Source organism: Bombus affinis, chromosome 12, assembly GCF_024516045.1.
Source record: "Bombus affinis isolate iyBomAffi1 chromosome 12, iyBomAffi1.2, whole genome shotgun sequence".
Taxonomy (NCBI): domain Eukaryota; kingdom Metazoa; phylum Arthropoda; class Insecta; order Hymenoptera; family Apidae; genus Bombus; species Bombus affinis.
Window position 1 is genome coordinate 9,621,250 of NC_066355.1, and position 15,095 is coordinate 9,636,344.

The 15,095-nt window shown below is 48.2% G+C and overlaps 1 protein-coding gene across 2 annotated transcripts in view; it reads right to left on the minus strand.

Moving 5' to 3' along the window:
- Positions 1–15,095, minus strand: part of LOC126922510 (zinc finger protein 845) — a 36,150-nt gene that overhangs the window by 14,754 nt on the left and 6,301 nt on the right. The window contains exons 2-6 of one of the 2 annotated variants that reach the window (XM_050735099.1): positions 10,469–11,483; positions 10,038–10,307; positions 9,474–9,791; positions 8,732–9,333; positions 7,826–8,314 (exon numbers count right to left, since the gene is read on the minus strand). In XM_050735099.1, the coding sequence (XP_050591056.1) occupies positions 7,826–8,314; positions 8,732–9,333; positions 9,474–9,791; positions 10,038–10,307; positions 10,469–11,467 (2,678 nt within the window). In that variant the 5' untranslated portion in view covers positions 11,468–11,483. Of the gene's footprint in view, positions 1–7,825; positions 8,315–8,731; positions 9,334–9,473; positions 9,792–10,037; positions 10,308–10,468; positions 11,497–15,095 lie in introns of both variants that reach the window. The other variant, XM_050735100.1, reaches the window with a different exon arrangement.

A 15,095-nucleotide genomic window follows, 5' to 3' on the forward strand; every position in this document is an offset into this window, starting at 1 on the left:
CCTCCGCTAATTTCGTCGGTGGAAAAGGAGGAATCTCCGGAACGGAGGAGCGTCTTAACCGTAACGTACGTCGACGTTTCTGCCTTCTCGTTCACCGGAGACGATCATTCGTTAGGGGAAGATCGCGAGTTCTTCGTTATCGAGGATAACCTTACCAGAGATTACGAGCCGAATTTCTACGCGGATATCCGCGTTCTCAGCCATTCGTTACTCTTCCAGCCTTTACGCCAGTCTCGGGCTGGTGGAAAAAATTTTAATTAAATAAAACAACTCGCTGCTCCGGAGAGCGGACCATATTTTTTATTTCGCTTCTGGATTCGCCTTCTTCCCTCGTTACCGCATTACGAGAACGCGCTGAAGCGGCTTTCACGGAGTATTCGTGTTCACCGTACCGCACCGTACTACACCGCACCGCATCGTACAGCACCGCACACCGCGCGCCAAACTTATCGAGAACAGCGACCCGTGGCGTGCTGCGACGCGATACCGAAAAATTTCCCTCGTTAGATCTAGTTGCGATGCTTGTGGTTTGCCAATGTATTCGCACCTTGGCCCGCCAAGTCAACGCCAATGACGATAAAAGCCAAAAAGAACGTCGAACGAAGCGTCGTCCATGGTGGATAAAAAGAAAGTCGAACGATTCTTTGCTTCGTTTATCGTACCTATATATATATATAATTTATTTATTCTTTTTTTTTTTGTATGCGTGCGTGCATGTATTTTACGAACGGATAGACGCGCGGAGAAGTTAAAAGACGGCCGACCAAACGAGCAAACGAACAACAGAAGGATGGAGAAGAAAAAACGGTGGATGGAGGCTCGGGGGGATGCGGCGTTTCGAAAAGAGCTTGTAAAGGGATGGAGAGAAAAAGAGAGACAGAGGGGCGGGTTAGGTCTGGGTTAGCGGCCTGCGGCTATATCTACGCGTCCTCGACCGCAGGCCTGTTTTATTTTATGAATCGCAATATTTCACGCGACAACTGGACTCGCGGGGCGGTCACCGCTAAACTGTCTGCATACGGGGGCCGTGCTTACCGCGTGCCACCATACCAAACCATACCACACCGCGTACCATCGCTACCGACCACCATTGCCACCACATAGGAACGAAGAAAACCCATGCTTAACGTACGTACGTTCGTACACAGGCGCGTTCTTGCGACACAATGCGCGCACCGGAGAGACACCTCACTAATACATTTCAATGCGACGAATGCGGTGCAACAGCGTCGTCGCATTGTTCCTCAGGGGGGCATGCAGAAATCTTTCCTCCTCTTTCTTTTCTCTCGCGAGGCCAGCCCGAGCCAGGTCTCCGCCGTTTTGCTCTCCGGCAGCGCGGACAATCCCTCGTAGGATTCAGCAGGCCGGATGTTTAAGGGTGCCTACGGGGTGATCCGTAAAGACGACACCGTGCCTCATTAGCAGCGCCAATGGAGGTGAGAGAAAACGATACACTCACGCACACCGTCCAGACAATGGTAGGATAAGAGACGAGAAGGGTTCGCCGCCGATTCTCCATTCTCTTCGCTCTCTTCGGCCCCTCGAAATTTACGATGATCGGAGATTTATGTACCGCTTCAATTCGAACATGCCTCGCGTTCGAATTAACCGTGCCAAGCTTCCTACTCTGTTTTGTCATTATCTCGGATCCGGTAATCCCCTACTTTTTACATTCCCTCTACGATACGACGGCCAATCTATCGGAGTTTCGAATTTCCTTTTCCGTTTCGAATACAACGATTAAGACGATCGTTTGAACGATCGGTATAACTTTAATCCATTAACCGGAGGCAGATCGGTTAATTCGCTATTCGTTTCGTCAGTGTCTTCGACGCTACGTTCGTTCTATTCGGAGATCCCCTGTTTCTTCGTTCTCGTCCCTCTGCGAAACAAACTCCGTCATTTACATACGTAAATTAAGCTTAATCGAATTAAAATCAACGCGGACCAAACGGACGCGTGTCCTCGATCCACTCGAATTTATTCGACGATTACAGAAGTCGGCGTAACGATCGAACGATCGAACTAATACCCGTGAAAAAGGAAACGCGTCGTTTCTACCCCTCGAACCCAACTACCGTGCGGGAAGCTTTCGTTCGTAAATAGTATCGGGAAAGTGATCCGGTGAAACGTCAACAGGCTGCGAGGTTACGCCAATCTCACCCAGTATGCCTATCTTTACGGCGTTTACCTGACCGGCTACGAAGGAGGTGGACGCGCCATTACTGCTACGGAAGATAAAAGATACGCGCGCGCCACGCCGCGGTCCATATATGTAAATACCTCTGGGGAACTGGCGTACACATCGTCAGGCAGAAACGAGAGGGTTGCCGGTGGGTAGAACGCTGGAAAGGACTGACCAGAGCACGACGAGGAGAAAAGGCCGCGCGGTACGAGAGGCGGAGGGCCCGAGGGTGGAACGAACGAAACGTACGGTCAGTAGCTCGCGTATGTAACATACTATCTTGAATATGCGCATACATCGAGAATTGCCCGCTTATTCTGAGAATTGGTTAGACGATCGAATGCGCGGGAGCTGCCCGTCTTCTCGTAATTATCTCTCTTCTCTTCTTCCTTCCTTCCTTCCTTCCTTCCTTCCTTCCTTCCTTCCTTCCTTCCTTCCTTCCTTCTATCCAACCCTCCGTTCTTGCCCATTCGCCGCGCCATTCCTCGCTTTCCTTCTTCCTATTCTTCCTTCTTTTAGTTCTTGCAGCCGCTACCCGCCTCGTGCTCTTCCATTTTTCGATCTTCTTCTTTTATCTCGTTCCTTACCGGTGTCACGTTCTCGACCGATCCCTCGCAATTTCCTCCGGTATCTCGTAACGAAACACACGTCCAGAACCGAACGAACGACATTGAAAACTTTGGAAATTGAGACCGAGCAAAAGGTACGAAACGCTAGCTTCGTATAATCGATGATAACAGTTTGTTGCATCCCCGAGAACCTACCAAGTTTGTAGAACGCCTCTTGCTAGATTGTCTCCGTTTGCTCGGTAAAACTGAGACAGAGTTTGGATTCGACATTGTCGACAACTGACGCGCAACCGACGCTCGCCTTGCCCTCGATTCTTGGCGTAAATGAAGCCGGAGAAAGTCCTAATCAACGTGGCCCGACCGGAAGTTTTAACAACCTGCGGTCGAAAGATGACGCGCGGTTCTACGTACGCGCCTGCTTTGTGCCTCTGACAGCGGACAATGATCGAGCGGCAAGACACTGTTGCGGAAACTTTCCCGATAGACAAGTCGAATTTACGATGGAACCAGGTCAGTCGGTTAGTCTCGACGTGGAAAAGAATTTTTCACCTTCTCGCAACGAGCACGCCTTATAGAATAAAAAGCAATGCATACGTAACGTCAACGTATACGACGAGATAACGTTCGTCGCCAGGTGTGTGACAGAGCATAGTTTCTGAAAAAGTAAAGTTACGTTACAGCAGGTCACTGAGAGAAACCAACCATATATTATTCAACGATATATAAATCCACGAAAATTCTTCTCTTTTGTTGCCAGCTTTCCAAACAACTCTCTATCTCCAAAACGTATTGACCTGCCACACCGTATCAATTACCGACTCGCTGTACAATTAAAATGATTCGTTCCTTTCGCTTCGCACGACCACCAACAGCTAATCTCGAAATACACGGTCCTTCGACTTTCGTTCGAATTCGAAGATCTTAACCGCGATCGAGAGCGTATCGCGAAAACTCGATCGAGCCTGTATCGAAACGTTATGAGTGGACTGCGGAAAAGATCACGAGGGATATAGCAGGAACGACTATAGGGGTGCCTAATCCCTGGAAATGGCCGGAATCGTGACATTAAGCGAAACCCTTGTCGTTTCGGGCGGAGACGCGGAGACTTCTGACCGACTATTCGGCACGAAGACACGGCTAGGTTTGAGAAGGTAACGCGTGTACGAGACGGGATAGCACGAGTGGCAAGAACGACGAGGACCGAACGGAAGGAACGATCAAGGAGGGAGCGAAAAAGGGACGAGGAAATCGAGCCGGGTGAACGAGCGAGCATACGTGTTAACATTTGCTTTATAGCGATCGCTCGGGCAATGGTTTAATACCAGCATCGACGACGCGCCAGAGAAATGTCTCCGGTTCTGTGTGCGGCGATGTTTAGTCGCGGGAACCTACGAACGCTAACTTTCCTCCATATTACTCGGATTCACGTATCACGTAACGAATAAAAGTATTCGCGCAGATTTTTCTCCAAGATTCTGTGGAATTCGATAAAACGTACGGTTCTTTGTCGATTTTTTTTTCTTTTTAAGCAGGTATATATATATATATGTTGAGTAACATTTTTCAATTACTGTTCCAGTTTGAAAACTAAGTGACTTTGAATATCATAATACTACACCTTTAACTGGTAACTGTGATCATTTATCGTGTAAAATAAGATGCAGCAAGTACTTATTACAAGGTATTATTCTATTAATTACTTCATAAATATAAAGACGTTCATGAAAGGATGATGTAAATCTTAAGATCCGATAGTTATCGAAGTTATTAAAATCATAACTTCATCTGTCTGTTTCGTGCGAGTAAAATCATCGGTAACCGAGCAGCTCGAGATACGCAAAATCAGTATCGCGACACTGTATCTCATGAGAATCGTCGTACAAACGTTCCTATAAGCGGTACATGTACCATTGATATCTATCATATGCGTATCGCGATACACGTATCTCCGCGCGCAATTAACCTAACTCACGAGGCTCTTTGCAAATGCCTGTTGTACTTCGTTACGTTCGCGTGTTATATTTTTATTAAAATATGGAAGGTGTCCGTGGTAACACGTGGGCGATATTTAAAGAATCTCATTGAATAACATCGAATGAGACGTTACATCGCAGCTTGGCACTGATAGTGGCGCAACTCGGACAATGTAAATTTCGAAAGAGAGGCTTTGTAAAATTCACAAAGGAACCTTGGTGAGTCGTTTCAACGACATTATAAGGCTGGCTTAACGCAAGATACGCCACTATTCGCGAAACCAGTATAATCTTCCACTTGTAGCGTCGTAAAACAGCCGAAGATGAGCGAATATCGCTGTAAAACTGAGGTCAGATTGATGAAATAAGTTTGAAGAAATAATTTTCCCCTTTGACGCGAAACCGATGGAATCGTAACGTTCTAAAATTACAATTACGATGTAAACTATACCAACTATGCCAAATTATAATAAAATTATATCACGATAAATATAGAAACATAACGCAGATCTCCTATCGAACGTAAGCAAATTTGAAACTGTTCGAGTTGTGCCGCTATCAACGCCAAACGGCGATATGAGTTTCTATGAGCTTTTCTTCGTTGCTCTTTAGATGCTGAAATATTACCTACGCTATATGCAATAGGTATCGATTCTTCAAGCCGATTCAAATAGCATCGTTAAATACGTATTGCCATGGTCCACCTCGAGCATCTGCTAAACGTATCGACGATTCGTCTACGTCGTTTCGGCATTGCCTCCTATCCGTGGTCCTTCGAGTCGCGCGACCTCCGCAGCGTAAATTGGCATTAGCGGGATTGGATTCGATCGCATTTTTAATAGGACCCACGGGGCGTTAATCCGCGCTAGTAATTTCGCTAGTGTAACGAAGCATTAGCGAGTGCAAGTTTCTAGTTACGTAGGTTGGTACTGGTGGACGCGCGCGCCGCTAGGACGCATACTTGCACGGGCCATAATGCAAGCCCATTAAATGCTAGAATGACCCGTGGGCTTACAGGCCACTATGAGATGTTAATACGAACCGGTGGCAGAGAGCGAGCCGAGTTCCTTCTCGCACCACGGTTTACTCTCGTTCCTCCGCCCCCGCCACCCCGCTTCTCCCGCTCTGCAGAGTTTTCCGTTCCATCTCCGTACTTTCTTCGGCCACTCGCCTCTCCCTCTCGTCTCTCGCTACCCTTGTCCATGGACACGGTCTTTTATTTTATAGTTATGCAGCGAGGACACTTTTACTACGAGAACCCGCGAACGTTTCGTGGTTTCAGCACGCGAGCCCGGCTTTTATTGTCCTGCACTTTTTATCCGCGAACGCAACACCCTTTACTTAGAACGGAAGTCGAGCTCATAGCCACGATGCAGCACGGTGGTCCCTCGTCTCAAAGACGCTGTAATATTTGCGTTACGATAAGCGAGCGTTTTCTTCCACTCTCGACATCGAGTCCCTTAAGGTGGTGATTATACTCTTAACTCGAGTTCAAAGGGTTAGGCTTCTTTCGTTCAACGATCCTTTCATTTTATCGATACGTCCATTCGCTGGTCTCGTTGTCGGAAGGTTTAGTCGTTGCGTTACGTTCGTTCGATTAACATTAGTCCGAGCGACTAACGTTATCGGTATTCTTCAAAACGATCCAAGAAAACGACAAAGCACTCGTTTGATTAAACGAAGAGATTAAAAACCCTGTGCTATGCGAGATGGGAACACGTGCCGTGACTTATCGTATATTTTAGCCGGGGTCTTCGATCACGCGATTATTGTGATTATAAAATTAATATGATCATTACTCGGGACAATATTAATGGAAAGTGTAGCGAATAGCAGTTGTACGTGTTCGGAGCCTGATATCTTAGCTATAATAAAATTTGATCCATACTGGCTTCATAACAAGGCGAACATTTACCAGCGGCGATACGAGATCTACGCGGTGTCGCGACTACGTAACGATACATACGATACGAGGGGAAACAGCCTTCTGTATTTCGATTCAGGCTACTTTCGAGTAAGCAGCGATGCCCACTTTTGGGGCGTAGCCTAGAATATTTACGATATTACTCTCGCGTCGATGTTAACGCACTCGCAAAGGTAACTCGACGAAAGATAAATAGCTCGGTGAAAGGTAGCGAAGTACAGAGCGGTTTGCATCGAACGCGGTCACGGTTCGTTCGACGACCTACCGATCTACGATCGATGCGATATAATTGTACCTAACTGGAAATCCCGTGATAAATGCGATCCTTTTGTTAGCCGGATAATGCAGCAAGTTTTCTACGTTAAACCCATTGTTGTCACGATACAACGTTTGCTATACGTCATACGAGCCATCGAGAGCTTTCGTACACGAAGAACGTGCCCGAGCAATTACTTTTACGCGCCATTTTCGAACGATCGTTTAAGATTATTAATCGCACGATAATTTTCATCCGGACAGAGACAGCTTCTTCGAAGCGTGCCGATATTCGCTGTAAATAGTGTGGGACTGGGAATTCGTACGGATAGCTGCGTGCGTGATAGTCGACCAGATCTTATTTTCATTTCGACGCAGATGATGGAGATCCGAGCGAATATTTATGCTTCGGATAGCTAGTAAAGAGCTGTTACCGTTTTTACCATTCTAAATGAATATAATATCTCGGTTTTGAGGAACAGAAGGATAAATTATTCGCAACATGACGTCTCAACGTGCATGTACTTACTTCCTTTCTCATCGCGTTACGTACAAAAAAATATAACGCAACGTCTAAAAGTTGAAAGTTCCCGGACGATTTATCGTTATGAAACGTACGGACACGCGTATACCGTATGATCGAGAACTCGCTGTAAAATCCAACATCCTCGCAATTCCGCCGTATTAATTCGAACAGGTCGGATAGGTCAAAGGGGCTTTTTTAAGAAAAGTTGACTTTTAGCAACAACCGGCCATCGATTTAACGCACATACGTCCGAAGCATAAACTGTTATATCTTCGGTTTCGGTGTAGATAAAATATTTTCGTGCTACCTGGTATGACTTGATTTAAACGAGAGTTGCAGGTACGCTTTCTCGACTCAACACGGTAGAATAGCGTTAAATAAAACGGTACTTACTTTGTGTAGAAGGCGCTGTTGCACTCGGAACAAACAAAGCTGCGTTTCCGTCCCAAACCTTCCGACCATCCCGACGATGTCGAAGCCGTGCACTCTTTCTGATGGGCGTTTAGGTCGGATCTTCTGGAAAAGGGCACGAGACACTTGGCACACGGAAACGGACGCTCTCCGGTGTGGCTTCTGATGTGATTCCGTAATGACACTTTCGTGAATGCCTTCTTGCAGATGGGGCAAGAATACTTCGCCAATGATTTGCCAGAGTTCTCGTCTTCGTTATCGTTTCGCACGATCCCGGCGTGAAGAGCTTCGTGGAAGATGAATTCCGCCTGAATGTTGGTCGAGAAGCCACAGCTGTTGCATTTCCATTCGTCTCTCGCGTCCGCTGTTTTCGTTTTATTCGATTCATCGTTTGAGTCATGGCATTTGTTTTCCCTCGTGTGCCTCGTCACGTCTTGCGAGAGGGCAAACAGCGTACCGCATTTGGGACATCTGTAAACATCGATCAGGTACATGTACGATGGTTCGCGAAAATATTCCAACGATCGCAGAAATTTTCCATCAACGTGTCGCGCGTATTATACGAAACGTCTTGACACTTCGCGTCCTAATTATTAATCATCACTAAACTTTAGCATATCGTTGATTATACCAGCTCGTTACATCGTTTCTGTCTACGGTATTGTCCGTTTTAACTAGAGCATCCCATCCAGAATGTTTTCGTTTCTCTAAATACATACGCCAATGAAATATTTCAATTTTCCGTGTTCCCCACCCTTTGAGTAGTATCGTATCGCACAGTTACGGTTTCTAGATAAAACTTTAGTCTCTTTCGACTTCGAAATAAGAGGTAGAACATTTGAACTAAGGACTCTTGAATGCGTATTATCGCCACTTCGATTCTCTTACCTGTAACAAAGCTCGGGGTGACAATCGAGAAGGTGTGTCTTGTGCTCCGACAAATTCGTCTGCTTCTGCTTGCAATGAGGACACTGGCGAACCGTGGACGTCGACGGGCCTTCGTTGCTTTTCCGAGCCTTCACCATCTCCTTGTGACTGGACGTTCTTCGATGTAACACGGCTTCTCGAGCAGTGGCAAAGTTCATCGAGCAGAACGAACAGAAATAAGGCGTTGGCTGGGACGAATCGTTCGTCTCGTGTTTCTCGATCTTCGCGACGTGGGAAGACAACTGGTGACGCTGAAGTGCCACCAACGATCGAACTATTTGCGGGCACAGATTGCATTTGATTCGCTGTTGATATTCGTCCGTCGCGGTCAAACTCTCTTCGTGGCCAGTTTCCTTGATGTGCAATCGAAGTTGCAAATTATATCGGAATCGACGATCGCAACCGCCGCAAGTCAGAGCTTGCTGACGACCTATCCTGATCGGCACCGAACCATTCATCATGGAAACAACGTCGCGATGACTCGAATCGACCAGATGCGCTTCCATCGTTTCGTTGTCCTCGCACCAAAAGTCGCAAGGAGTGCATCTGTAACTGCCGGCGATCTGGAAACAGAGATCGACGAGACGAGAAAATATCGTCGAGCATTTTCTAAATAAGTGGATACTAGATAGAAATAGACAGAATTTATACGAAAGGAATTTCATTGTACTCGTAAATCGAAATCGTAATGTAGAGGGAATACCTGGTCGAGCGTTTTTGCATGAAGATCGGATCGCCAATGACGCAGGAATGTTTCCTCTGTGTTACAGTAAAAACGACAAGAGAAACACTGAAAAGGGCACTGCCGAACCACATTCGCCATATTTTCTAGTAAAAAGCGACGCGCCCGTGGGCTGCAAGGATTTACACCTGCCACGCGGCAGTGATAATGAGAGAGCAAATGCTTGCCCATTTGCGTTCTTCTCACTCGGGCATGGCACATTTCGCAACAAAGTATTTCCTTTTCTCGTTTTCGCAAACTTTTCTTCGCTTCTTTCGTTTCCCCCACTTGTTTAGTTCTCTGTCAAACAAGCATATCCGTCAGTATTCTATCTTCGTCTAAATTTCTCCCATATGTATTTATTATATATGGAGTGAAAAAGAGACATAAGCATATAACTAAACGAGATAATAAGAAAGAAAAAAGGGAAACATAATAAAAAAGAAACTGAAGGAACTGAAAGAAGGAAAACGGTAAAGGAAGTAGAGAAAGTTGGAACCGATCGAAGAAGCAACGAGACGAAAGGATAAAGATCGAGATCGTTACTTGATTACGAGTCGATGATTTTTTCAGTGCGTGCAAGTTGGCGGCACGCGGCGGGCAAAGAACGCCATCGATTTCTCGGATGCTCCTTCTAGCGTGCAAATCAGAGAGAAGATGCCTGTTGTAGACCAATCGAGAGGCAAGTTTCCTGCCGCAAGGACTGCACCAATATCCTGATTCGATATCCGTTTGCGCGCCCGGTACCCATTTCCCTTGTGTGTGTCCTGGCGATGGTTGTCCGACGTTGCTCTTAGTCTCGTACTCTTCCGTCTTCTACGAGATGCCAGTGGAAATTTGTCAAAACAAGAGGTTTCGTTTGTAACGACTCGCGGACGTATTTGTAATAGGCGTAACAGAAGGCTCGGAAAAGTTGATAGCAGAGAAATAGGCGCGACAGTTGCGCGTCTGATAAAACAATTTCGACGATTACGTACCTGCGAGGCGTCCGAGGGTCGCCACTTGCCCCCTGTATAAGTCGGCGGCGGATGTTCTTGATGTTCGTCTTCGGGCTCCACGTCGTCGTCCTGAAGTTGAGACATATTTTGAGGAAGATCGTCCAATTCTGGCTTCCATTTGCCACCGATGTGACCACGCGGTGGACGTTCTCGATCTTCCCCATCGTCAGACTCGAAGTAAGAGTCATCCTCCCCCAAATCTTCCTGCAATATATCGTCCTCCGAGTCCTCGTCCTGTTGATATTCGTACTCGTATCTGGTCAAATCCTTGTTTTCGTTGTTCGTTGCCAGCTCGGCCAATATCGTGTATTCCAACCACGTTTGATGAGCCTGTTCGATCCTTTGCGATTCTTCCTGTCGTTTTCTATCCGACTGCTTGGATTCCTGAGACGTCATCAGACCTTCCAAGGAATTTTCCGGCTCGGGCTTCACCGAAAATCCACCGCTGTCGATGTTCGTGGCGACGTTGTTCATCGATTGACTTAATTTGTTCCGGTTGCTCGCAACCGTAGGCTTATTGGACGTGGACGGAACGATGTCGGGAAATCCAACGAGGGATGGCATGCAGAGATGGTCGGTCGGGTTTTCGAGCTCCGAAACTCCGGGCAACATATTGTGAAGCTTCTCTTTCACCGTCGATTCGTCCGCGTCCACCTGCGATTTCTGACTCTTTTTCCTTTTGTCGTCCTTCTTGAACTTCCTACTTTCCTCGAGCAAACCGGATGCCTTTCGAGGATTCGACTTGGAGCTACTCTGTAGCTCCAGCGAACTGAAGAACGCGTCCGCGTTCAGTATCTCCGGATAGAAAACGGTGGTCGGCGAAGCGGCCGTCGTGGGTGATACCCGTACGGCTACGTTCTTGTCGTCCGGTGGCCGACATCCGGATTGACGATGTCGTACGTAATTGTCGAGGCCGTGTATCGTCAGATGGCATTTGATGCAGAAGTGAGTGTCGTCGTCGTCCTCGTAACTTTCCATAGGTTATCCGTTTAACCTGAAAACGTACGCTATATGTACGAAATAACGAAACGTGGCATTTTCCTTGCCGCATCTAGTCGGATAACTAAAGCGAAACGCGAAATAGAAGAGAAAAAAAAAAAAAAAGAAAGGAAGAAAGCCGTGGGTATCCGTGAAGTAACTTGTTTTTTTCAAAGTTAAGCGAACAGTAGCATAGAAAGGAAGGAAGAGAACGCGTGAACGGGAATGGGAACGGGAACAGGTACGGGACTGGGAATGGGAACGAGGACGGGAACGATATCGATGGGACAACTGACGGACCGTGTATGGATTACGCGTAAAGGGCAGTGCATCGCGTAAGCGAACCGCACCGGGCAAATTGAAGGTCCGATATTCGCGGAACAGAAGGGAAACAAGTTGACGCTTCGTACGAGCTAGGGGTAGGAAGATCGGTCGATGCCGCTTGGCCGTTATTCGGACGACGACACTTCGCCTCCCAGTCCTGGCCGACCCTCCGCCGCCCTCTGCCTCCCTCTCCCGTCCTCCCCGGCCCGTTACCCACCCCTGCTTACTTCCAACCATCCACCGCCACCCCATTGCTACCTCCCTCCCTCCTCCGCCTCATCCTCTTCCTCCACTTCGTCCTCCTCCCTCGTCCGGACGCCCTCCGCTGCCTCTACCCCCGGCCTTGTTGCGCCCTTTCCGTTTCCCCTTTCCGAAGTCTGCGAACCGGCAGCGACCTCGTGGCTCCGTCTCCCTACACCCTGTCTCCCGTCTTTTCTCGTTCTCTCTCTCTATCTTTCTCTCAATCTCTCTCTCTCTCTCTCTCTCTCTCTCTCTCTCTCTCCCTTTCACTCTTTCTCTCGTCTCCTTCTCGTCTTATTAAACGGAGAAAACTACCAAATGAGATTTCCATCCGGCTCGAAACACGCTTCTCGCGACCTGATCGCTTAACGCGCGGATCTAGGCGGATCGTTTACTTTTGACGTGACTAAAATTCGATTTGTAACGAGATAGCGGAACTCTCGAGTTATAGGGAAAAGCTTGCCTCTTCGACGAACGCCTTTTCTTTTCGCGTCCTCCCTTTGGAACTGGTTGAAAGGAACGCGAGTCGATTCGTTCATTCATCGGAACGATACCACTCGTCGATCGATTATCCTCGATTATTCGACCGCGTGTACCATCGATCCGAACCTTTCTCTCCGGCATCCGTAACTCTAAAATCTGTAATTATTTGGAAAAGCTTGGACAAGTGGAATTTCCTTTTTCCAAACGTCTCGTACCTTCGAAAGATCTTACCGCGTATACAGGTGCGACGAACGTGTGACGCAATGATTCGCCGCGATAGAACAAGCAAAGGCAAACGGAGCAGAGCAAACGCGTGCCAATTAAGTTTAGGATGGCCGTAGCATGTTAAATATTTGTCGAGCAGGGACAACCTCTCGAACAACGATATTAATTGTACGTCGTCGTGGGGAAGAGCGCGTACAACATGGACAAAGATGCGAACGACCCACGACACGGCAGAAGAGGACTAAATCGAGTGGACAGATCCGTCGAGATTTACGAGTGTTTGCCGGAAAAACAAGAAAGCCCGTTAATTGGCTAGCTGGTCGTGGACAGCATCGAGACGTCGATACGTCAATATAATATCCAACTTTGACATATCGCGCCGGAGACTTCGAACCAACCGATGGCCGCGTTAACGTTGATCGACGATCACCGATGACTAATCCCTTATTACCCATCGTGCTATGGGAAAAAGTACAGCGCACCTGCTACCAAGGAAACGCGGCTTTCCGTTCGATTCTCGCACGCGAAAAATAACCAGCCGTCGGTCTGGTTAAAAAGAACGCGAGGCCACTTTGCGATCTAACTGCAGACACGGGCAGGAAGTAGAGCCGCCGAAGGTGGAGGAGGGATGGATACTTGTTGAACGTACGAACTAGACGAATTCCCTCTGTAGCGATGCCATGCGAAGCTAAATTACACGTGCCGCATGCAACGTGAAACCGTACGATACTGCAACGAAGAACAACTATGTACGTGTATGTATATGTACGTACGTGTAGTCACAGTGTCAGATATATGGAAATCGCGACTTTCGTTTTAACGTTGTTTTCGAACGATGCGTGTCGTAATTATTACGTCGTGGATTCGTTTCGGAAGATGAATCGAACAGAAGCACGGTTTATAAACGGGGTACGAGGCGTCCCCGTTCACGACGATTCCGATCGGTGTCGCTAATCCGATCGAAATGGTCGAGGGTGTCGTACGTCCCTTCGTTCCTCCATATCAACCGCAATTAACGGTAATCAGCGCACGAACCCTCGCGTACGAATTCGCTCGACGGACCGACCACCCTTCTCGCTCGTCTCTCTTGCCGAAATCGATCTTTAAAATACAGAGCAAATCCAATTTCAGGATTTCGGCTAAACTTCGCTCTCCGTAACGCGCGCCGTAACGCGGACGGCTTTCGAGTCTATCGAACGAGATCGATTTTTCGTTCGACCTGGTAGCGCGGTGTGGTCGCCTGTGATCTACGACCTGCGTATCTACTTTCGTTCGAGCTGTATACGAATACTCTTAGCGATCTTTAGTTAACGTGCATAATTGACAAGGAGCAAGAACAGACGAGAACGTGTAAGAATCCGTAACGGAATGGCTAGAGACAGGGAATCTTGTCGGAGATTTGCGAATCGAAAGGTCCGAAGAGCGTAGGTAGGCGAGATAGCCATGGACGAACGTCCGAGATAGAGCGTAGAGCGCAAAGAGGTGGAGGTTGGTCTAGAAGGGAGATGGACCGGAGGTAGACGCAGGGGATGCAAGGTCCGGGGAATATTGAGCCGCTCCGTTAATGTTTATAACGACGTTAGACGTTGGTGTCCCCGGTAGCGCGTGTATAGGTGCCATAGGATAGCTAGGTGGCTTCGCCTACCCTCCAGCGTAGCCTCTGCTTCCTCCCTTCTCACCCTTTACATCCGCGTCTCTCATTCCCTCTTATTATCCTTCGCTCTTGTATCTTCTCCTTCTCCTTCACCGGCTTTCATTCGCTCTTTCTCTTTCTGCGTGTTCATGTTCATGTGGCCACGGTCTCTATCTCACCCGTTCCCGTTCTTTCTTTCTCTTCGCGTCTGTCGCTCTCTTTCTCAGCGGTGGCACACAGCGGTAGTCGTAACAACGGTAGCAGCAGAGGTAGTGGCAGCGGCAGAGACAGAGGCAGAGGCAGAGGCAGAGGCAGAGGCAGAGACAGAGGCAGAGGCAGAGGCAACGGCAGGACAGGAACTGACATAAGCGCACGAGTGTGTATGTAGAGCACGTACTCGGGGGCTCTCCAGTTCGACGGAGTAGGCGGAGGCGGGTGGATGGGTGGGTGGTTGGGTGGTCGTGGGGACCTCTCGGTCGAGAGTATGGGTTGCGGGTGGTGGACGGGTGGATATAGCGCGGAGGGTGAGTATGTCGGTGGGTCGACGAGGAAGAGGAGAAGGGGAGGGCTGCATCCTAGCAATGGGACGAGGGAGCCTCTGTCTAATCGATGCCGCGGCGGTGCGCGCTCGCCCCGCTGGCTATTACGCACCTTAATGTCCTTTTCCCTCGCCTCCCCCCCGCGCCAACCAACCCCCGGTCTCTACCTCCTCTTCCACCTTCG